This window comes from Dendrobates tinctorius, unplaced genomic scaffold, assembly GCF_039654945.1.
Source record: "Dendrobates tinctorius isolate UK_male_01 unplaced genomic scaffold, ASM3965494v1 ptg000014l, whole genome shotgun sequence".
NCBI lineage: Eukaryota > Metazoa > Chordata > Amphibia > Anura > Dendrobatidae > Dendrobates > Dendrobates tinctorius.
Window position 1 is genome coordinate 1,952,748 of NW_027361682.1, and position 24,636 is coordinate 1,977,383.

Genomic DNA, 24,636 nt, shown 5'->3' on the forward strand with positions numbered 1-24,636 from the left:
TGGAATTCTCTTCCTGAGGAAGTGGTGATGGCCAACTCACTGAATGAATTTAAGAAAGGAATGGATGCTTTTCTTGTGAGTAACAGTATAGAAGGTTACGAATAACAGAATATTATAGGTAAATGGTTGACCCAGCTTAGGGGAAGGAATTTTTTTTCCCTATGGAGAAAATTGGCTTCTACTCTGTGGGTTTTTTGCCTTCCCCAGGATCAACAATGCAGAACAGCTGCACTAAAAATAGGCTGAACTAGATGGACATAAGGTCTTCCTTCAGCCTTCAAAACTATGTTACTATGTAACTTCAGAAACAACGGGCACAGTTCATGGAAGTCAAAAAGCGGCTCCAGGAGAGAAATGTTGTGTACTCGATGATCTATCCGGCCCGGCTCCGGGTGGTTCACGAGGGTTATACTTTGTTTTTTACGGATCCAGCTGAAGCGACTGAGTGGCTGTGGGTCCCACAAAGGGTCTGCTGTGAAGGAATCCTAATGTATCTATTGTTAGTCAGTATTCTTTTATTAATAGTCTGATTGGAGCTTTGTCCGCAAGCGTCCAAATTACCAACAATACCGGACACTGAGCTATCCCCTTGTTTGTTTCATGATGGGAGTACAGGACTTTGCTCCCATATTGTTTGTTGTTTCTTTACTTTGATTTTTCTTTATAGTGGGTTTATGTATTTTTTAGGTAGAAGTCGCAGCTAACAGCAATCACAGTCTCTATGCGGTGTCTCTAAATTTTACCCGGGTAATGATATACGCCATATTCAGCGGAGTAAAACATGGGGTCTGAGATGATTTGTATGACATGGAACGTGAGAGGTATAAAAACCTCTCGGAAAAAGATCAAAGTTTTCTCACAGATCAGACACTATCACCCTCACATTGTGGCCTTGGTGGAGACGCACCCGACCAGGGATATAGCTCGGTGCGTGCAGAAGCCTTGGGTACAATGGTCTGTCCATGCATTCCATACTAGCTATTTGAGAGGGGTTTCACTGTTGGTACATAGGGACGTTAGATGGGAAGCCAGGGAGACCCGGAGGGATCCTGAGGGTCGCTTTGTTTTTGTACATGCATTGATAAATACCAGGAAATATGTAATCCTATGTGTTTATAACCCCCCCCCCCCCGGCTAATATGTCCTTTCTTCAAAGGGCAATGAGTTTTGCCCTAAATTATCCAGACGTGGATGTTATCTGTATGGGAGACCTTCAATATGATCATGAATAACTGCCTTGATAAATTGAGATTGGATGATGGAATGTCTGGGGGAGCCTCCTCACCGACTGCAACCCAGCTGTCGCTATTTATGGGGGGTAACGGGTGGTTGGATTTATGGAGGATGCGTCACCCTGGGAGTATACCTGTCACTCATCCACTAAGCGCTCTCTATCACGCATAGACTATATATTCGGATCCAGTGGTCTGGCGATGTGGGTGGATAATATAGAACATGGCAGTAGGGGGATCTCAGACCATAGTCCGGTCATTCTTAAACTTAAATATGGGCAATTAAGCAACAGGATAATTTGGAAGTGGAACCCTTTTTGGTTAAAGTTGATGGTATCTCCCAATAGAACGATCAATCAACTGCAGTGTTTCGTCTCATCCCACCCAGAACCTCAAGATATCAATCTATTTTGGGATGCCCTTAAGCCATATCTGAGGGGCTGCTTGTCCTCCCCGATCTCTTATATCAAGCGAGTAAGTTCAAGTGAGGACGATAGGATGGAGCAACGATTGAAAGATTCAGAGGCTGCATATATATCTAACCAAACTAGGGGCAATAGGATTGAGTGGTTGTCTGCTCAGAGGTTATATGCCCAGCATATAGACACTAAGCGTAAGCCATTCTTTACCCGACAATTTTATTTTGAGCTGGGAAACCAGGCATGCAAATTCTTGGCCTATTTGGTAAGCCAACACAACACCTCTAACACAATATTACAGATTCGTAAGTCGGATGGTTCATTGGTGTCTTCAACCGAGGAGATACTCGGCTGCTTTTACGATTACTACAGATCTTTATATGAATCTAAAAGTGACTTTGATAACTTGGGGTGTTTATTTTACTTGTCAGATATGACATTCCCTACATTAGATCCTGAACTCCGAGCCCTTATGGACGTTGAGTTCACTGCGGACGAGATAGAGAATGCCATGACAGACAAGGCCTCCGGGAAGGCCCCTGGACCAGACGGACTCCCTATTGAATTGTACAGGAAATACCGGGATATATTAACGCCACTTCTGGTAAAGGTATTTCGGGGAATTTGGGATGGGAAATCTATGCCTGAATCCTTTTATGAGGCCAATATCCTAGTGCTTAGGAAGGAGGGGAAGGACCCTTTGGAATGTGGATCCTATTGTCCCATTTCGTTAGTAAAAATTTTATAGTCCACATTTACTAAGATCCTAGCTACCAGACTGAATTCAATTATATTGAACCTTATACATCCTGATGAAAGGGGCTTTATACCTGGTAAGAGCACTTCCGTTAACATCAGACGAGTCCAGTCAATAGTCCAATATAGCTCCCTAAAGCCAGACAACAAATGGGCACTGGCATCGTTAGATGCCGCCAAGGCTTTTGACTCTCTTGAGTGGCCTTTCCTCTCCGCATGCTTGCAAAGATATGGCTTTGGTGATAAATTTATAAAATGGGTCAAAATACTATTTATGAAACCCAAAGTCCGTATTATAGTAAATAAATCCATGTCTGAGTCTTTTTCATTACATAGGGGGACTCTTCAAGGGTGCTTCCTTTCCCCAGTCCTCTTCGCCCTTGCGATTTGAGGCATTGGCAATACGTATAAGGTCTTCCCCTGGCATTGTGGGTATAGAATATAGCGGGTCGGGTAGATTCCATTGGTCTATATGCTGGCGATATGGTAATATTTATGGATGAAGCGGAGGAAACTCCACAAGTAATTGCCACTATAGATAGATTCATTAAATATTCAGGTTTATATATAAACTAGCTGAAGAGCCCGGCGCTACCCGGGCATAGTAACTAACTGTGGTTAGTTATAGCAAATTATAATTATCCTCCATCCCATAGTCCCGTGCCCATATACCCATCATACATATCCACGATCCCATAGGCCCGTGCCCATATACCCATCATACATATTCTCCATCCCATAGTCGAGTGCCCATATACCCATCACACATGCTCCATCCCATAGTCCCGTGCCCATATACCCGTCATGCATATCCCCCATCCCATAGTCCAGTGCCCATATACCCATCACACATCCTCCATCCCATAGTCCCGTGCCCATATACCCGTCATACATATCCTCCATCCTATAGTCCAGTGCCAATATACCCATCACACATTCTCCATCCCATAGTCAACCATTCTGACATCATAATGAGCGGCGGGGCTTGCAACCTATGATGACATCAGCGTCGCCATGGCAACCATTATGACATAATGAGGGGCGGGGCTTGATACACACTTTTTCCCCATTATGTAGATAGGGGCAAAATTGTTTGGTGAATTGGAACGCGCGGGATAAAAATTTCGCCTCACATGTCCTGATGCCCCAACTAGAGGCTCTTTTCTCGCTGTCTATTGTATCTAGCTTTTAAATATTTGGGTATATACATATCTCATAATAGTGCGCTTGACTCACAACTTAATATCCACCCACTGCTGGAACTAGTTCCGCTGTCTGTAGCAGGACGCCTTAACCTGATTAAAATGATATTGCTCCCCAAGCTCAGCTACTTCCTTCAGCACAGTGCTGTAATGGTGCCCAAATCCTTCTTTGTAAATCTCAATTCACAGATCACATCTTTTATATGGGGGAAAACTAGACCCAAACTTAAATTGTCCACCCTACAAAGACCTAAAAAGGGAGGTGGGGCGGCATTACCAGACTTTTTTCTGTACTATTTGGCTGGGCAGGCTAAAGCTTTAAGTAAATGGATGCCAGCTAATTACCTAGCCAATTCTGAAAATCACCTGCTTTATGCTGCACGAACTGATTGCCCACTGAATTTCCTTGAGTTAGAGAGGAGTAATGTCCCTCGTCTACTACCCTTTCTCCGACTGGCGCGATTAGCATGGAGGTAAATTAAGAAAGTGGTTGGATTTAAAGATTTTTTAGCAGAAATGCCCCTGTGGAATAATGATTACCGTATTTTTCAGACCATAAGACGCACTTTTTTTCCCCCAAAATTTTGGGGGAAAGTGGGGGGTGCGTCTTAGGGTCGCAATATACGTACATCCGTCCATGGCTGGTGTGGTGGTGGCAGTGGGTTGTGCTCCGGTGCAGGGGTAGCGGCTCTCTGTGCTCCGTGGGCGGCTCCGCCGGCATTTCCTCGAAGCCCGGAGGCCCCCGCACATCCGTTGCTGGCTGCTGCCATGTTGCGGTGGCCTCCGGGAAGATGGCCGCCGGTCCGGGTTCGGCGCATGCGCAGGTTCAAATCTCGTCCCAAGATCTCGGGAGACGAGATTCAAATCTTGGCAACGAGATCTCGTCCCCCGAGATCTCGGGACGAGATCTGAACCTGCGCATGCGCCGTCCCCGGACCGGCGGCCATCTTCCCGGCGTCTATGTTCCCGGAGGCCACCGCAACATGGCGGCAGCCAGCAATGGATGTGCAGGGGCCTCCGGGCTTCGAGGAAATGCCGGCGGAGCCGCCGCCCCTGCACCGGAGCACAGCCCAGCACAGCCCACCTGCCCCAGCCCAGCCCACCTGCTCCAGCCCAGCACAGCTGCTCCAGCCCAGCACAGCTGCTCCAGCCCAGTACAGCTGCTCCAGCCCAGTACAGCTGCTCCAGCACAGAGCCACCGCCACCGCACCAGCCTGGACCACTGAATGACCCCTGTGACACTCCTCCACCTGTGCCGGATCCCTTCCCTTGTAAGCTGAATTCGGACTGTAAGACGGACCCCCATTTGACACATTATTATTTTTTTCCCCTATTTTCCTTCTGAAAATTGGGTTGCGTCTTATGGTCCGGTGCGTCTTATAGGCCAAAAAATATGGTATTTCCCGGAATTATTAAATCACCCATCCACTGATTTTTTTAATTCAACACAACGTCTCTTCGATGGGGGACTTGTATGACCAGGGGACCTTAATGTCTTTTGAGCAATTACAGGTTACACATGATATCCCGAGATCCCAATTTTTCCGCTAATTACAGCTGAGATCGGCTCTTCAATCACACATTGTTACTTTTGATAGGAATCCTTAATTTGCAAGGTCCCCAGGGTCTTCTCTCCTATTTTGTATATGTACATGCTGTCGGTGGGAACGGAATCTGCCATAAGCTCTATTAAAGGGAAGTGGGAAAGACTCATCCCTAATACGCAGGGAGAGGAGTGGGAAGAGATCCTGGAGTCTCCGATCGGAGTATCACCATCTATTAATAACAGAATGATACAATTATATATAATCAATCATACTTGACTCCGACACGACTCTTTAGGATGGGTCGATTTCAATCATCAGAATGTCTGTGGTGTCAACTCACCAGATGTGGATTTTATTCGTATGGTGTGGCAGAGTCCCACTATCCTACATTCCTGGAAAGAGGTGACTACACTACTGACATCCCTGGTGCAGGCCCCTGTCCCTCTTAAGCCACTGGTCTGCTTGTTTGGGGTATGGGATGAGGAGATTTAGGGTCACTATATCGGGATCTTTCTGCGCTAGACACTGTTTATGGCATGGAAGGTATTGGTACTACGGTGGATGGGAAGCTCATGGCCCTCCCTTAGAATTTGGATTGATTTGGTAAATTCGATTGTTCCATATGAGCGCACATTATACCAAAACAGGGGATGCCCGGGTAAATTTGAAAAGATTTGGAAGAGGTGGAATTCCTCTCACCTCACTTTGCAAGGTTGAGACATCACATGTGAGATAATATGATATAAGATACTAGGCTGCGAAATAGTAAATACCAGTTGATGTAGTTGTAGGTTAGGAATTTATAATTAGACTTTATTATCCGAGTAACACAATGGAGGCTTGTGAGATTCGATTGATATACATGCTTCACAATGTACACAAAACAAATATCCTGGAATAAAAAAGCTGTCCTTTGTGTATGCTTGGAGGGTTATATACATATTACCTTGTATATCAATGGGAATGTGCAATTTTTTTTCTTGTATTTTACAATAGATGGAAATATGTATGCTCTGTATAAAGCTTACTATCATAAGCCAATATTTACAGTTGTGGCCAAAAGTATTGACACCCCTGCAATTCTGTCAGATAATACTCAGTTTCTTCCTGAAAACGATTGCAAACACAAATTCTTAGGTATTATTATCTTCATTTAATTTGTCTTAAATGAAAAAACACAAAAGAGAATGAAGCAAAAAGCAAAACATTGATCATTTCGCCAAAACTCCAAAAATGGGCCAGACAAAAGTATTGGCACCCTCAAGCCTAATACTTGGTTGCACAACCTTTAGCCAAAATAACTGCGACCAACCGCTTCCGGTAACCATCAATGAGTTTCTTACAATTCTCTGCTGGAATTTTAGACCATTCTTCTTTGGCAAACTGCTCCAGGTCCCTGATATTTGAAGGGTGCCTTCTCCAAACTGCCATTTTTAGGTCTCTCCACAGGTGTTCTATGGGATTCAGGTCTGGACTCATTGCTGGCCACCTTAGACGTCTCCAGTGCTTTCTCTCAAACCATTTTCTAGTGCTTTTTGAAGTGTGTTTTGGGTCATTGTCCTGCTGGAAGACCCATGACCTCTGAGGGAGACCCAGCTTTCTCACACTGGGCCCTACATTATGCTGCAAAATTTGTTGGTAGTCTTCTGACTTCATAATGCCATGTACACGGTCAAGCAGTCCAGTGCCAGAGGCAGCAAAGCAACCCCAAAACATCAGGGAACCTCCGCCATGTTTGACTGTAGGGACCGTGTTCTATTTGAATTATTCTTTTTTTTCTCCTGTAAACTCTTTGTTGATGCTTTTGCCCAAATAGCTCTACTTTTGTCTCATCTGACCAGAGAACATTCTTCCAAAACGTTTTAGGCTTTTTCAGGTAAGTTTTGGCAAACTCCAGCCTGGCTTTATTATGTCTCGGGGTAAGAAGTGGGGTCTTCCTGGGTCTCCTACCATACAGTTCCTTTTCATTCAGACGCTGACGGATAGTACGGGTTGACACTGTTGTACCCTCGGACTGCAGGGCAGCTTGAACTTGTTTGTATGTTAGTCGAGGTTCTTTATCCAACATCCGCACAATCTTGCGTTGAAATCTCTTGTCAATTTTTCTTTTCCGTCCACATCTAGGGAGGTTAGCCACAGTGCCATGGGCTACTTCTTGATGACACTGCGCACAGTAGACACAGGTCTTTGGAGATGGACTTGTAGCCTTGAGATTGCTCATGCTTCCTCACAATTTGGTTTCTCAAGTCCTCAGACAGTTCTTTGGTCTTCATTCTTTTCTCCATGCCCAATGTGGTACACACAAGGACACAGGACAGAGGTTGAGTCAACTTTAATTCATGTCAACTGGCTGCAAGTGTGATTTAGTTATTGCCAACACCTGTTAGGTGCCACAGGTAAGTTACAGGTGCTGTTAATTACACAAATTAGAGAAGCATCACATGATTTTTCGAACAGTGCCAATACTTTTGTCCACCCTCTTTTCTATGTTTGGTGTGGAATTATATCCAATTTGGCTTTAGGACAATTCTTTTTGTGTTTTTTAATTTAAGACAAATTAAATGACGATAATAATACCAAAGAATTTGTGTTTGTAATCATTTTCAGGAAGAAACTGAGTATTATCTGACAGAATTGCAGGGGTGTCAATACTTTTGGCCACAACTGTATGTTATACGTTTCCGTTTTTCTTGTTCTGAGGTTCAATAAACAAATGTAAAAGGTATGTAGGCTTTTTTTTTTTTTTTAATGCTTTTCTCATGGGGGCCACGCATGCAAGGATAGGGATGATGAACCATGCATGCAAGGATAATAAGGAGCCATGCAGACAAGGATGGGAATAAGGGGCCACGTGGACAAGGATAGGGAATAAGGAGCCACGTGGACAAGGATGGGAATAAGGGGCCACGTGGACAAGGATGGGAATAAGGGGCCACGTGGAGAAGGATAGGGAATAAGAGGCCACGTGGACAAGGATGGGAATAAGGAGCCACGTGGACAAGGATGGGGAATAAGGAGCCAAGCAGACAAGCATGGGGATGAGGGGACAATGCATACCCGGCTTATAGTCTAGTCAATACGTTTTTTTCGTGACAAAATTAGGTGCCTCGGCTTATACTTGGGTCGACTTATACACAAGTATATGCAATAATTATTTCTCCTCTGACACACATCCCCTTCTCGGTTTTCTCGATTTATGTAGGGCATTTCTGGGACATTCACATTTACTGAGATTACAATTTTTTGTAGTTTATAAGCCAAGTTTTTCAGCACTTTTTTTGTGCTGAAAATTTTCCCCTCAGCTGATACACAGTCATTAAGACAGAAAATGGTGGAGGAGGGGGAGCGGCAGAGCAGTGGGACGCAGGAGCCAGTGGCTGTGGCTAAAGCCAGTGCCCGCTGCTAAAGAAAAATGAATATTCACTGCACTGGCAATGCTTTTCTCATGGGGGCCAAGCATGCAAGGATATGGATGCGGAACCATGCATGCAAGGATAATAAGGAGCCATGCAGACGAGGATGGGGAATAAGGAGCCATGCAGACAAGGATGGGGAATAAGGAGCCATGCAGACAAGGATGGGGATGTGGAACCATGCAGTCAAGGATAGGGAATAAGAAGCCACGCAGACAAGGATGGGGGATGAGGAGCCACGCAGACAAGGATGGGGGATGAGGAGCCACGCAGACAAGGATGGGGGATGAGGAGCCACGCAGACAAGGATGGGGGATGATGAGCCACGCAGACAAGGATGGGGGATGAGGAGCCACGCAGACAAGGATGGGGGATGAGGAGCCACGCAGACAAGGATGGGGGATGAGGAGCCACACAGACAAGGATGGGGGATGAGGAGCCACGCAGACAAGGATGGGGGATGAGGGGACAATGCATGTCCGGCCTGGAGTCAATAAGTTTTTACAGTTTTTCTTGACAAAATTAGGAGCCTCGGCTTATACTCGGGTCAGCTTATATACGAGTATATACGGTAATTATTTCTCCTCTGACACATACCCGTTCTCGGTTTTCTCGATTTATGCAGGGCCTTTCTTTGACATTCACATTTACTGGAATTACAATTTTCTGTAGTTTATATTGATGTTCTATCATTATCTGTTACTGACGTCCCCGGTTCTGTCGTCCCAATCTCTGTGGATGTTCCCTTCACTTTATAACTTTATATCTCTTTTCTCATGGAATGTTTATTTAACAAAGAGTCAATTAATTTAGATTTTCGTTTTAGATTATTTCTATGTTTTTGGTGCTGGATTGGAGATATTCTGTGATAAATCTCTGTATGTGCCTATAATGGGACTGTGTGTTATACCGGGGGGCAGGACGGGGCCATGACTGGATGTAGTGATCATGTGAAGCCGGTAACAGCTCCGGAGATTTCTTACATGGGATCTTTGATGTTACATCGTCCTCTTCTCCCCATTCAGGTCCCTACAATATCGGATCCTCTCGGGGGAGATCTTCTATATAAGAGAATTCTCCTGAGTGACCCTACAAGGATGGATAGGGACAGGAACAAGATGGCGGAGAGGATATTACACCTCACCCTAGAGATCCTCTTCCGGCTTACTGGAGAGGTGAGAGATTCTGATGACGTCACATTACATCATTCTTATCTATGGGAATAACAGATGGACAGAACTGGAGAGGTGAGGACTCTGGAAATGTCTGTAGTGAGGTTTATTAATGTGTCTCTCCAAAACCAGGATTACATAGTAGTGAAGAAGACCTCTAGTGAGTGCTGTCAGGCCCCTATGTCTGAGGGATGGGGAACTCCCCTGAGCCCAATCACGGTGCCTCCACTTCTCCCCCTGATACATGAGGACATTAATGACCAAAAGATCCTAGAACTCACCTACAAGATGATTGAGCTGCTGACTGGAGAGGTGACACTGCTGGGAATGCTGGGACATTATACAGGAACACTATGGAGGGATCGGGGGATGACGGTATCATTGTATGTGTCAGGTTCCTATAAAGTGTCAGGATGTTGCCATCTATTTCTCCATGGAGGAGTGGGAGTATTTAGAAGGACACAAAGATCTATACAAGGACGTCATGATGGAGGTTCCCCAGCCCCTCACATCACCAGGTAATAGACAGGATTAAATACACACGGCCTATTATTATCTTTATTTAAAAAGTGAATTCAGTCCCTGTATGTGTTTCCTCCAGTTCTATCCAGTGAGAGGACAACACCAGAGAGATGTCCCAGTCCTCTTCTTCCACAGGACTGTAAACAAGAAGATCCCAATGTTCCTCAGGATCATCAGGTAGATGGAGAGAAAGTGTCGTGAGATATTCCCTATGAGCGGCTGTGAAGGTCTTATGTTCAGTCTTGTTTTGTCCTCCAGTATAAGGGAAGAGTCAGATGTATAACTCTGACGGGGATTGCACCACAATACTCGAACTGGCCGGTGGCCCTCCCGTCACAAGCATGACAGCATGTATTTCTGTGCAATTGTTACGCTTGGACCGCACACCTAATATCATGCCTCAAGTGTCAACTATGAGCAATAACAGAACCTCACTCTACAGAGCTTCATATAGAAAGCATGCACTACAACTACAGTCTATTGTGTATACAGTGAACCACCTAGAAACATCTCCCAAGTCTCTTCCCAGCTGCAGGGCTGACCTTCTGTAACTCTCCCCTGCCCAGATGCAGGGCTGACCCTCTGTAACCTTCCCCTGTCCAGCTGTAGGGCTGACCCTCTGTAACTCTCTCCTGTCCAGCTGTAGGGTTGACCCTCTGTAACCCTCCCCTGCCCAGCTGCAGGGCTGACCCTCTGTAACTCTCCCCTGCTTATTTGCCTACAATCCATGACTATCACATAAAAGTGACTACAATAAACCATAGCATTAACCATATAGTTACAGTACTAATTCTGTTAGGTGCCAGGATCTTCCATTCCTTTACACCGGGAATGTGACAGTGAGTTTTCCTTCTTTTCCTCTTTCACAGTCCTCAGACCTTAACCTTTTAAAGTATCTCTGGGATGAGGTAGAATTGGTGATTCAGAGCATCTCTGCACCTTCATCTAATTTGTGGCAACTACAAGAACCCATTCTGTTGGCATGGGCCAGTATTCCCGGGGAACAATCTCAGCATCTTGTGCAATCTATGATGTGATTAGTTGCTGATGTTTTGAAGGGCAAAGAAGATCGCACGTGTTATTAGATGGGTGTCTCTAGTAATGTGGCCATTCATTGTATGTTTTATATCTGGTGGAGATGACGGGATAAAGCTGATCATAGACATTAGATGTTGTCTGGATCTTCTCAAACGTCTTCATCTGTCAGTGACTTTTACAATCTTTCTTTCAGGGTGAAGATCTGCCCCATATTAATACTACAGAGACATATGTGAGGGGTGATGAGCGGTGTAAAGAGGAGATTCCTACAGATAACCGCACAGGTGAGTAGTGACCACTAAATGCAGAGAAGTCACAGGTTCTAATCAGTCACTGGCTTGTAGAGTAACTTTAGATGTTTGCAGTTTTTTCAGATGTGTTCACAAGAAACTTTTGATTTGGATATAGGGGCTGATTCATTATGGGGTTACCAGGGACTATTTTTTTTTTTTTTTACAATGTGCTAAGAACTATCACTCAGTTGCTTCGTACCTGCCTTTTGTGCCTGCTGCTGATCTCTACTGACACAGACTGTTGTTCACAGACCGCTGTTACTAGTGATTCAGATTCTCTTCCGCTCTGCTCTGTTGATGGGGGGGTGACTGCTGATGTCATGCTGATTGATAGTTTAAATGCGAGAAACCGACTGTCAATCACCATGATATCGGAAGTCTTCCATTGTCAACAGAGCAGCACGCAAGAAGAAAAGCTGCTCGCTGACGTGGAGCAGCTAAATCACCAGCAGGAGCGGTCGGTGACCATAGTGATCCAGCGTCAAGTACAACAGTCAGGTAATTGTTTCTTGTTAGCAAATACTTGCTTATTAAGTTTTTGGGCCCATATTTAAAAAAAAAAAAAAAAAAAAAGTAAGTTCAGGACTATCTCCGCAAGATTGGCATAGGGTACACTAGTCTTTCATGAAGGAGAGTGGTGTGGTAAGTAATAATGAATTGATTCAGACGTACACACAGTACTTCTTCTCAGTGGTGTGCGCCTTGCCAGAAAGTCAAGAACGGATTGAAGCAACATTTCTGATGGGTGTAAGTTATGCCCCTAGTAATGAATTTGGCAGACACAGCAAGCCCTGTTCATACGTCACCCACTTTGGCGGACCTCCCTTAGGCCAGGTTCATACTGCGTTAGGCAGCCCATTCAAAGCATAGCGTTGACGGGCTGCGTTAACACTATATAGCACAACACGATCACATTATGCTATACCGCTAGCGCAGATGCTTCATCTGCACTAGTGGTGACGGAGCCTCAGACGCTGCAGCCCGCATCCGAGGCTCTGTCACAGAGTGACTGCACATCGCTAGCGCATGCCAATTATGGCATGCGTTAGCGATGCGCTCGATAATAGGGGTTTATGGCAGCGTTAACGGACCGCGGTGTAACGCAGTCCGTCTAACGGACTGCCATAATGCAGTGTGACCCCAGCCTTAGACTGTCGTGAAAATGCCAAAAAGTCGGGCAAAAAGTTTGACTTTTCAGTGTATTTTTTTTTTTTTTTTCATTTTTTTAAACCGTATCTTGTACAAATGTTTCTCCCCTGCATCCAGAACACGTTTCTGAGCTGTTGCGGAGGGGATGGCTCTTTACTCCCAGTCCTGTCCATCACAGGTCACTGTGCACAATGGATATCTCTAAACATATTATGAAGCATGTTAGTGTCGGTGACCTCTGATATGTAAGGCAAAAACATTACCAGCCACAGGCTTCACTGCTATGTACAAGAGAATTTTCTCAGCCTAAAAACCTGAATAGCATTCTTCTTTACATGTGCTGGTATGTATATACTGGTCTATACAATCATCTCTATTTGCTAGTACATTATACAGTTGTGTCCAAAAGTATTGACACCCCTGCAATTCTGTCATATAATACTCAGTTTCTTCCTGAAAATGATTGCAAGCACAAATTCTTAGGTATTATTATCTTCATTTAATTTGTCTTAAATGAAAAAACACAAAAGAGAATGAAGCAAAAAGCAAAACATTGATCATTTCACACAAAACTCCAAAAATGGGCCAGACAAAAGTATTGGCACCCTCAGCCTAATACTTGGTTGCACAACCTTTAGCCAAAATAACTGCGACCAACCGCTTCCGGTAACCATCAATGAGTTTCTTACAATGCTCTGCTGGAATTTTAGACCATTCTTCTTTGGCAAACTGCTCCAGGTCCCTGATATTTGAAAGGGTGCCTTCTCCAAACTGCCATTTTTAGAGCTCTCCACAGGTGTTCTATGGGATACAGGTCTGGACTCATTGCTGGCCACCTTAGAAGTCTCCAGTGCTTTCTCTCAAACCATTTTCTAGTGCTTTTTGAAGTGTGTTTTGGGTCATTGTCCTGCTGGAAGACCCATGACCTCTGAGGGAGACCCAGCTTTCTCACACTGGGCCCTACATTATGCTGCAAAATTTGTTGGTAGTCTTCTGACTTCATAATGCCATGCACACGGTCAAGCAGTCCAGTGCCAGAGGCAGCAAAGCAACCCCAAAACATCAGGGAACCTCCGCCATGTTTGACTGTAGGGACCATGTTCTTTTCTTTGAATGCCTCTTTTTTTTTTCCTCCTGTAAACTCTATGTTGATGCCTTTGCCCAAAAAGCTCTACTTTTGTCTCATCTGACCAGAGAACATTCTTCCAAAACATTTTAGTCTTTTTCAGGTAAGTTTTGGCAAACTCCAGCCTGGCTTTTTTATGTCTCGGGGTAAGAAGTGGGGTCTTCCTGGGTCTCCTACCATACAGTCCCTTTTCATTCAGATGCCGACGGATAGTACGGGTTAACACTGTTGTACCCTCGGACTGCAGGGCAGCTTGAACTTGTTTGGATGTTAGTCGAGGTTCTTTATCCAACATCCGCACAATCTTGCGTTGAAATCTCTTGTCAATTTTTCTTTTCCATCCACATCTAGGGAGGTTAGCCACAGTGCCATGGGCTTTAAACTTCTTGATGACACCGTGCACGGTAGACACAGGAACATTCAGGTCTTTGGAGATGGACTTGTAGCCTTGAGATTGCTCATGCTTCCTCACAATTTGGTTTCTCAAGTCCTCAGACAGTTCTTTGGTCTTCTTTCTTTTCTCCATGCTCAATGTGGTACACACAAGGACACAGGACAAGAGGTTGAGACAACTTTAAACCATGTCAACTAGCTGCAAGTGTGATTTAGTTATTGCCAACACCTGTTAGGTGCCACAGGTAAGTTACAGGTGCTGTTAATTACACAAATTAGAGAAGCATCACATGATTTTTCAAACAGTGCCAATACTTTTGTCCACCCTCTTTTTTTATGTTTGGTGTGGAATTATATCCAATTTGGCTTTAGGACAATTCTTTTTGTGTTTTTTCATTTAAGACAAATTAAATGACGATAATAATACCAAAGAATTTGTGTTTGCAATCATTTTCGGGAAGAAACTGAGTATTATCTGACAGAATTGCAGGGGTGTCAATACTTTTGGCCACAACTGTAAGATAAGATAAAGACATAATACAATTATAATAAACATGATTTATTTTGTATACCGTAATTATAACAACCGATACTATTAAGCAAATACATTTTTGTTGTGATCGATAAATGTTGTGGCTAAAAATGGTTTTAACTTTTTAGTCATGTCAGTTTGGATAACTATAAAATAAGAACATCATTGTACAACTTTGTTTTCTAAAACCATACACGTATACAGTTCCAGTGGATGGCAAGCGCTGCTTTAAGTGGCCTTTCCTCTTCCTCAATTTTAACATCACACACAGTACAATCCTCAGAGGTGGCGCTCAAATTACCCTGGTTCCCCCCACATCACAAATTTCTAAACGTCAAACTGATTGTGGGGACCCACAGATGGACCATTTTGCAAAGCTGTTCACTCATTCTATTCCACTGGCATCAGAGGTCTGCTCCAAAGATTCACAGAATCCAGAGAAGGAAAGCCTCTGCACCGATGTTGGATCCCGGTTAACCACCGGGGGGAGGAGGTGATCCTGATAAGACTCAGATATCGGACGCGCACCGATGTTGGATCCCGGTTAACCACCGGGGGGAGGAGGTGATCCTGATAAGACTCAGATATCGGACGCGCACATGGACTGTACTGTGGTGTCAGAGCAACAAGAGGAGGAGTGTGACTCTTAGAATTAGGAGTGGAAGAACAGAGAGGATGACAATGAAGTTGTAGGCCCCTCTTGAACACAGAGGTACGCAGCTGAGTAGCTCAGTGGGGGGGGGGTAATCCCGCACAGACACAGTGATGCAGCCACAACAAGCACTGCATTCTTATCCACAACTCTGGCTATGGCCAGCAGCGGTCCCAAGTCTGCTGTTCATAGGGGCAGTAAGGGTTGCCTAGCCTGGACCTTTTCTTAAGACTGCAAGGGATGACCCAACTCGGGTTAACTGCCAATTTTGCCAAAAAAAGACTGTAGAGTTAAAAATTGCAATAATTTGACAACTACATGGATGAACCGGCACATGCATGATCAACATGCCTTAGTCTGGGAATCTCACTGTGCTATAATGCTGACTAGCGGCCTTGCGAAGCACAGGCCGCCCCATCAACCACATCTGCTACTAAAAAGCCAGGCCTTTTGGCTTCGTTTGGGTCCGTGTTACTTCACATAGGCTGAGCTTTGCAGAGCCACTTGCTCTGCAACTTTGCAAACCTAGACTGACACACCTTTGCTGCAGGGTTTTTAAATGGAATTTGTGGCCATGGGCCACTTGTAAGACCCGGCCTAGAGGGAGCGAACTGCCCCACTACCATGCTGTAGTTCACGCCAAAATTAGAAGCCCATTCCAGGTTTTCTTAAACCTACCTTGAGCAAATAGCTTGCCCAAGACCAATCTTAATTTTATTTTGCACTGCAATCACAGTTTTATCTGTGACTGCAATGCACTCCAGCGGTCTTAATACGCTTCTATGCGCATCCTGGGATGGAAAACTAGCGACCCTTACATATAACGCCTTTTACTACCTCACATACCCCCCACCTGTTCAAAATTATGGGGTTGAACATTTGTCACAATACGGGGGCATCCGCATTTCCCTGCGACTTCCCTTCCTGATGTTCCACTGAGAAACTAAAGTTTTGTAGGGACAGGAACCATCTTGTGACCCGAGCATTCCTCTCTTTTGCAGTGCTCATCCAAAAGAGGGGTGAATGGTCTGTTATCAAACGAAACTTATGCCCGAGCAAATAGTAGCGTAGGGACTCCAAAGCCCACTTAATCGCCAAGCACTCATTCTCCACTACGCTATAATTTTTCTTTGCCGGGGTCAGTTTCCTGCTCAAGTAGGTGGATGGTTGTTCATCTCCGTTTACTTCTTTTGACCGTATTGCTCCTAGACTTACATCTGAGGCATCTGTCTGCACGATAAATGTTTCCTTGAAGTTGGGTCTGATGAAGACTGGCTGTGGCATAGTCCACTATGACCAAAATATGTTGATGGCCACGGGCGGATTTTACTATAGGCCCCACCAGATCCGTTGCCATCCGCTCAAATGGTACTTCTAAAATGGATAGAGGCACCAATGGACTCCGTAAATGCGCAATGGGTGTGGCAAGTTGGCACTTGGGACAGGACTCAAAATACCTCTGGACCTCAGCAAAAACCCCATACCAAAACAAATGCTGCAGTATGCGCTCCTGTGTCTTTTTGGCCCCCAAGTGCCCTCCCAGCATGTGGGTGTGAGCCATTTCAAGCACCGCCCGATGGTAGAATAGGGGCACTACTAGTTGTTCCACATATTCATCCCAGATTTTATCCACCCTGTACAACAAATCCTGGTGAATAGCCATGCGGGGGAAAACTGCCTCAGCACCTTGTTGCTGAGCGACTCCACTTATTTCGATCATCCTTTCTCAGCCAGAGTGGGAGCCTGGGGCTGAGCTGTCCTGAACTTACCAAGGGAAATTTCCCGCTCAGAGATCGGTGGGGTCTCCTCAACCTCTCCTGCCAATACCTCTAGGGAAAACCTATCGGGGTTACACTCTATGCCTAGGTTGGTGACCCCCTACGGCAGGTATCCCCCGACTCGGGATCTTCGGGGTTCCGCGCCTGGAATAAAATTTACCTTGGGAGGGTTAACCTTGGTCTCCCACAGGGACCAATATAGGGCAAGTCTCTTCCCAACACAGTGCCATATGGAAGGGTCTTCACCACTCCCACCACATGTTTTATTTCTCCACACGGTGTGGAAAAAAATAACCTCCGCGGTCGGGTACTCCGAGTTCCCCATGTATACACACCACCCTCAGTTTTTGTCCATTGAGGTTGTTATCGGCAACAAGAGACCCATGGACCAGAGTCACTAAGGTCCCCAAGTCCAAGAGAGCCTCAATTTGGTACCCGTTGATGTTTACCTGGCACAGTTGGGGTTCGCTGCTGGCAGTGCCTGTATTTGCGGTGCAAACTGGCTGGGCGTACATAGAAGCCCAGCCAGTGAGTATACAGTGAGTATACCCGCAGTACATCCACATGTCAGGGCCCTTGGCACCGCCAACACTTAATAGCTGCAGCACGACTAGACCTTGGGGCCAATTTAGGGGAACTGAGTCTCTTGTCACTCTCACTTCGGGTTACCCCCTCAGTGCGGGCTCTGTCCTGGTTGGCCCCAGCAGAGGGTCGGGGACCTTTCCCAGGCTCCTTGGCTGACAGTGACAGCCGAAGTGGAGCTGTCTCCCTTATAAAATCATGAGTGGCCATATACCGCTCAACCATTCCAATCACCTGGTCCAGAATGTCCGGGTCCCCTTCCCCACCCAATGCTGTATGGCAGCTGGCAGAGCCCTAACCAACCAGTCGACCACCACCCTCTCTACCATCCGGAAAGGGGTTAAAGTCTCAGGCTGGAGCCATTGTTTTTTACCAGCAGTAGCAAATCATATCCCCGAGACCTGGCAGGGCGAGACTCCGCAAAGGACCACTGGAACACCCGTTGGGCCTGCACATACAGTCATGGCCAAAAGTATTGACACCCCTGCAATTCTGTCAGATAATATTCAGTTTCTTCCTGAAAATGATTGCAAACACAAATTCTTTGGTATTATTATCTTCATTTAATTTGTCTTAAATGAAAAAACACAAAACAGAATTAAGCAAAAAGCAAAACATTGATCATTTCACACAAAACTCCAAAAATGGGCCGGACAAAAGTATTGGCACCCTCAGCCTAATACTTGGTTGCACAACCTTTAGCCAAAATAACTGCGACCAACCGCTTCCGGTAACCATCAATGAGTTTCTTACAATGCTCTGCTGGAATTTTAGACCATTCTTCTTTGGCAAACTGCTCCAGGTCCCTGATATTTGAAGGGTGCCTTCTCCAAACTGCCATTTTTAGATCTCTCCACAGGTGTTCTATGGGATTCAGGTCTGGACTCATTGCTGGCCACCTTAGAAGTCTGCAGTGCTTTCTCTCAAACCATTTTCTAGTGCTTTTTGAAGTGTGTTTTGGGTTATTGTCCTGCTGGAAGACCCATGACCTCTGAGGTAGACCCAGCTTTCTCACACTGGGCCCTAAATTATGCTGCAAAATTTGTTGGTAGTCTTCTGACTTCATAATGCCATGCACACGGTCAAGCAGTCCAGTGCCAGAGGCAGCAAAGCAACCCCAAAACATCAGGGAACCTCCGCCTTGTTTGACTGTAGGGACCGTGTACTTTTCTTTGAATGCCTCTTTTTTCTCCTGTAAACTCTATGTTGATGCTTTTGCCCTAAAAGCTCTACTTTTGTCTCATCTGACCAAAGAACATTCTTCCAAAATGTTTTAGGCTTTTTCAGGTAAGTTTTGGCAAACTCCAGCCTGGCTTTTTTATGTCTCGGGGTAAGAAGTGGAGTCTTCCTGGGTCTCCTACCATACAGTCCCTTTTCATTCAGATGCCGACGGATAGTACGGGTTGACACCGTTGTACCCTCGGACTGCAGGGCAGCTTGAACTTGTTTGGATGTTAGTGGAGGTTCTTTATCCAACATCCACACAATCTTGCGTTGAAATCTCTTGTCAATTTTTCTTTTCCGGCCACATCTAGGGAGGTTAGCCACAGTGCCATGGGCTTTAAACTTCTTGATGACACTGCGCACGGTAGACACAGGAACATTCAGGTCTTTGGAGATGGACTTGTAGCCTTGAGATTGCTCATGCTTCCTCACAATTTGGTTTTTCAAGTCCTCAGACAGTTCTTTGGTCTTCTTTCTTTTCTCCATGCTCAATGTGGTACACACAAGGACACAGGACAGAGGTTGAGTCAACTTTAATCCATGTCAACTGGCTGCAAGTGTGATTTAGTTATTGCCAACACCTGTTAGGTGCCACAGGTAAGTTACAGGTGCTGTTAATTACACAAATTAGAGAAGCATCACATGATTTTTCGAACAGTGCCAATACTTTTGTCCACCCTCTTTTTTATGTTTGGTGTGGAATTATATCCAATTTGGCTTTAGGACAATTCTTTTTGTGTTTTTTCATTTAAGACAAATTAAATGAAGATAATAATACCAAAGAATTTGTGTTTGCAATCATTTTCAGGAAGAAACTGAGTATTATCTGACAGAATTGCAGGGGTGTCAATACTTTTGGCCATGACTGTATGTATTAAACCCCAGTCGGGCAAAGATCTCACCTCTTATTTTCTCATAGTCCAGGGCATCTGCTCAACTGAGGTCCAAGTAGGCCTTCTGGGCATCTCCCGTCAGGACTGGGGCCGCCACTTCAGCCCACTGGGTCAGTGGCAAGGTCTCCCGCTCGACTGCGCTCGAACACGGTGAGGAACACCTCCAAATCATCCTCAGGACTTCTCTTCCTTAAAGCTGACTGAACATACCGGGCCTCTGAACGGATTGATGTCACTGGTAGGGCTGCCTCTCGCATAGCCACAATCAACAGGTTGTGTGCTGCTGTTGCTGATTATGCAGCTCCTGCTGCCACTGCTGCTGCCGCTGATACTGCAGTTGCTCCTGCTGCTGCCACTGAGACTGCAGCTGCTGCTGATGCTCCTGTTGGTGTTGCTGAGTGAGGACCAACTGCTTCAAAAGCTCCTCCATCTTGTCGGCAGGCTTGGGTTGCAGCTTTGCAGGCCTAATCACTGACATGCAGCACGCTTTGGGGTATGTTCACACTGCCCGCGTTCTCCTACCATATGTAGTGTAGCGGGGTGCAGTATGACAGATAGGCAGTGACACAGGTAAGTTCAAAACAAACGTGTTTTAATGTCAGAACTCACAAAGTAAACAGCACACAGTATCCTTCGGATCGCAGCTGGGAATCAGGACAGTCTATATCCGAGACCTGCTGAGGGGTGCCAGGCCTTTTAGTTTCGCTTGGCTCCGTGTTACTTTCAACAGGCTGAATCTTGCAGAGCCACCTGCTCTGTAAGTTTGCAAACCAAGACTGACACACCAAACTCTTTGCTGCAGGCTTTTTAAATTGAATCTGTGGCCAAAGCCCACTTGTAAGAGCCGGCCTGGAGGGAGCGAACTGCCTCACTACCATCCTGAAGTTCGCTCCAAAAATAAAAGCCTGTGCCAGGTTTTCTTAAATCTGCCTTGGGCAACTAGCTTGCTCAAGACTAAACTTACTATTATTTTGCACAGCGATCAAAGCTACAGTGGGTACGGAAAGTATTCAGACCCCTTTAAATTTTTCACTCTTTCATTGCAGCTATTTGGTAAATTCAAAAAAGTTCATTTTTTCTCATTAATGTACACTCTGCACTCCATCATGATATGGAAAAAAGCAGAAATGTAGAAATTTTTACAAATTTATTAAAGAAAACTGAAATATCACATGGTTATAAGTATTCAGACCCTTTGCTAATATTGAGTAGAAGCACCCTTTTGAGCTAGTACAGCCATGAGTCTTCTTGGGAAAGATGCAACAAGTCTTTCACGCCTGGATTTGGGGATCCTCTGCCATTCTTTCTTGCAGATCCTCTCCAGTTCCGTCAGGTTGGATGGTGAACGTTGGTGGACAGCCATTTTCTGGTCTCTCCAGAGATGCTCAATTGGGTTTAGATCAGGACTCTAGCTGCGCCAGTCAAGAAAGGTCACAGAGTTGTTCCGAAGCCACGCCTTTGTTATTTTAGCTGTGTGCTTATGGTTATTTTCTTGTTGGATGGTGAACCTTCGGCTAAGTCTGATGTCCTGAGCACTCCGGAAGAGGTTTTCATCCAGAATATCTCTGCTCTTGGCCGCATTCATGTTTCCTCCAATGGCAACCAGTCGTCCTGTCCCTGCAGCTGAAAAACACCCCCATAGCATGATGCTGCCACCACGTTTCTCTGTTGAGATTGTATTGGACAGGTGAGGAGCAGTGCCTGGTTTTCTCCACACATACCGCTTAGAATTATCACCAAAAAGGTCTATCTTCATCTCATCAGACCAGAGAATCTTATTTCTCATAGTGTGGGAGTCCTTCATGTGTTTTTTTTAGCAAATTCTAAGCGGGCTTTCATATGTCTTGCACTGAGGAGAGGCTTTTGTCTGGCCACTCTGCCATAAAGGCCTGACTGGTGGAGGGCTGCAGTGATAGTTGACTTTGTGGAACCTGCTCCCATCTCCCTACTGTATCTGTGGAGCTCAGCCAGAGTGATCTTGGGGTTCTTCTTTACCTCTCTCACCAAGGCTCTAATCTCACGATTGCTCAGTTTGGCTGGTCGGCCAGGTCTCGGAAGACTTCTGATGGTCCCAAACTTCTTCCATTTAATGATTATGGAAGCCACTGTGCTCTTAGGAACCTTGAGTACTGTTGAAATTCTTTTGTAACCTTGGCCAGATCTGTGCCTTGCCACAATTCTGTCTCTGAGCTCCTTGGCCAGTTCCTTTTGATCTCAAGATTCTCATTTGGTCTGACATGCCCTGTGAGCTGTGAGGTCTTATATAGACAGGTGTGTGCCTTTCCAAATCAAGTCCTATCAGTTTAATTAAACACAGCTAGACTGCAATGGAGTAGAACCATCTCAAGAAGGATAACAAGGAAATGGACTGTGTGACTTAAATATGAGGGTACTTGCAAAGAGTCTGAATACTTATGACCATGTCATATTTCAGTTTTTCTTTTTTAATAAACTTGCAAAAATTTCTACATTTTTGTGTTTTTCCCATCTCCCATAACGGCACACATGAGAGAGGGGATCCGCCCAGTCAGGACAGGAACCCTACTGAAGATAAAAGGGGCGGTACCTCTCCCTCGCTTCAGTTGGGTTTCCTGTCCTGACAGGGACCCGTGTACTGAAGAACACGTACATGCCCCTCTCGTGCCGGCATGGAAGAACAGGCAGGGTCCTGGGTGCTGTGAGTCGGGAGGGGGAAGCGCCGTCCGCGAGTCCCCCGGGGGCTCGGCGTCCGAGAGGGTGCAGAAGCAGCACGGCATGGGGTCTTGGGGCTCTGCCGTGGCTGCCGCGCCGCCCTCTCCCCTCTGCCGCATCCAGGAGCAGCACAGCAGCGTCAGGGAGAGGTCGCTTCCGGGTTGCGCCCCTCTGACGTCGCACGCTGGGAAGGGGCGTGCCCACGTGACGTCGGGAGGCGGCACCGGTATCCAAGATGGCGGCGCCCATAGGATTAAACGCCGGCCGGCAAAAGAAGATCCCGGCGGCATGGCAGGGGGGGAGGGGCTGTGGGGGTAACCGGAGGAGGCGGAGAGTGCAGTGGATCATAAGGGGGATGACCACAGAATACGCACTCATGCCCAAGGCTTCACAATGGAAGTGGGGCAAGATGAGCAGCAGCAGCAGCAAGAGCTCTCGCCAGATGCCAGGCCGAGCCGCCAGCATACCAGGAGCAGCCGCTCGAGTGGTGGGAGCGGCAGTCGTAAACGCGACCGGCATGACTCTGAGACGTCCAGAAGAAACGTCACGAGTGCATCTGAGGAGCCTCCGAGATCGGTACCCCTGATTGACAGCGGTGGTGAGTGATCTATGTGAATGTCACCCTTATGGTAACGGGGTTCCATTTTCTCTGTTCGATCACTAGGGGTCGAGAGAGGCTAGCAGCAAAACCAAGAATAGGGAATGCGGCCTATGCAAACACCCGCTGGCAGATCAGTGGCAGAAAGACCTCTGCGCTGACTGTATAAATAAAACTATACAGGAGGAAACCCCTGATTTGGTGACTAGCCTTAAGGCGTTAATACAACAGGAGGTGAAAGGTTCCCTAAAGGCAGCCCTTAAAAATGATAAAAGAAGCCGTAGAAGGGATTCTGATTCAGAGGCCTCGCCAGGGCAGAAGGGGCGGGAAAGATCCTTGTCCCCCTCCACCTCCTCTTCCTCTACTCAGTCCTCAGAATCCTCCTCGGACAGCGATATAGGCGGCCGTTCATGTTTCCCTACAGAGGACGTGGAAAAGCTGGTCAAAGCTATCAGGGCTACAATGGGCCTTAAAGAGGAAAAGACTCCTAAATCATTGGAGGATGTGATGTTTGGAGGACTGGAGGAAAGGATAAAACGTACCTTCCCTGTAAATTTGATAAAGGCCCTAATTGACAGGGAATGGAAAAAACCTGAGAGGTCGGGGGGCTTACCTTCTACATCAAAAAGAAGGTACCCATTTGAGCTAAAGGATTCTGAGACCTGGGAAAAAGTTCCAAAAATTGATGGGGCCGTAGCCAAATCTTCAAAAAAGGTATCTGTACCATTCTCTACCATTAGAGGATTCTGGCGTGTTGAAAGACCTGCTTGATAAAAAAGCAGAGTGTTTCCTAAAGCATATCTGGGAAGCTTCGGCAGTGGATTAAAACCAGCGATAGCTGGTACCTGTACCGCTCGTGCCCTCATGGTCTGGCTACAACAAATAGAGGACCAGATCAAGGATAGAGTTCCTAGGGACGAAATTCTGTCTAATCTGACACTGGTACACGGAGCAGCGGCTTTCCTAGCGGATTCCTCTGCAGATTCCGCAAGATTGACAGCTAGAGCAGCAAGCCTGTCAAATGCAGCAAGACGAGCCCTGTGGCTTAAAGTGTGTCCCGGAGATTTACCATCAAAACATAGGTTATGTTCCATTCCATGTGATGGCCAATTCCTCTTCGGGAAAAAACTAGAAGAAATTTTGGAACATGTGGGGGATAGGAAGAAAAGCTTTCCCCGATTTCCGGGAGAACCTAAAAAGCAGCCCTTTTGGAGGAGGAGATTTAACAGGGGTCGTCCCCCGGGAGATAGGAAAAACTGGTACTTTAAAGAAAGGAGAGGATCGGGCTATATGTTTAAAGGGCCCTCCACTTCCTCCAAAAAATCTCCCCAATGACATCGGGCCGGAGGTAGGGGGACGGCTTTCTCTCTTCCTTTCCGCCTGGGCAAATATCTCCCCCAGTACATGGGTCCTAAACATAATAA

At 46.0% G+C, this 24,636-nt stretch overlaps 1 protein-coding gene across 2 annotated transcripts in view; it reads left to right on the top strand.

Moving 5' to 3' along the window:
• LOC141073435 (uncharacterized) overlaps positions 1 to 24,636 on the top strand; it is a 77,947-nt gene that overhangs the window by 42,006 nt on the left and 11,305 nt on the right. The window contains exons 6-10 of one of the 2 annotated variants that reach the window (XM_073560644.1): positions 9,595 to 9,744; positions 9,874 to 10,053; positions 10,136 to 10,259; positions 10,343 to 10,440; positions 11,495 to 11,585. In XM_073560644.1, coding sequence (XP_073416745.1) covers positions 9,595 to 9,744; positions 9,874 to 10,053; positions 10,136 to 10,259; positions 10,343 to 10,440; positions 11,495 to 11,585 — 643 coding nt within the window. Of the gene's footprint in view, positions 1 to 9,594; positions 9,745 to 9,873; positions 10,054 to 10,135; positions 10,260 to 10,342; positions 10,441 to 11,494; positions 11,586 to 19,978; positions 20,074 to 24,636 lie in introns of those variants that run through there. The other variant, XM_073560654.1, reaches the window with a different exon arrangement.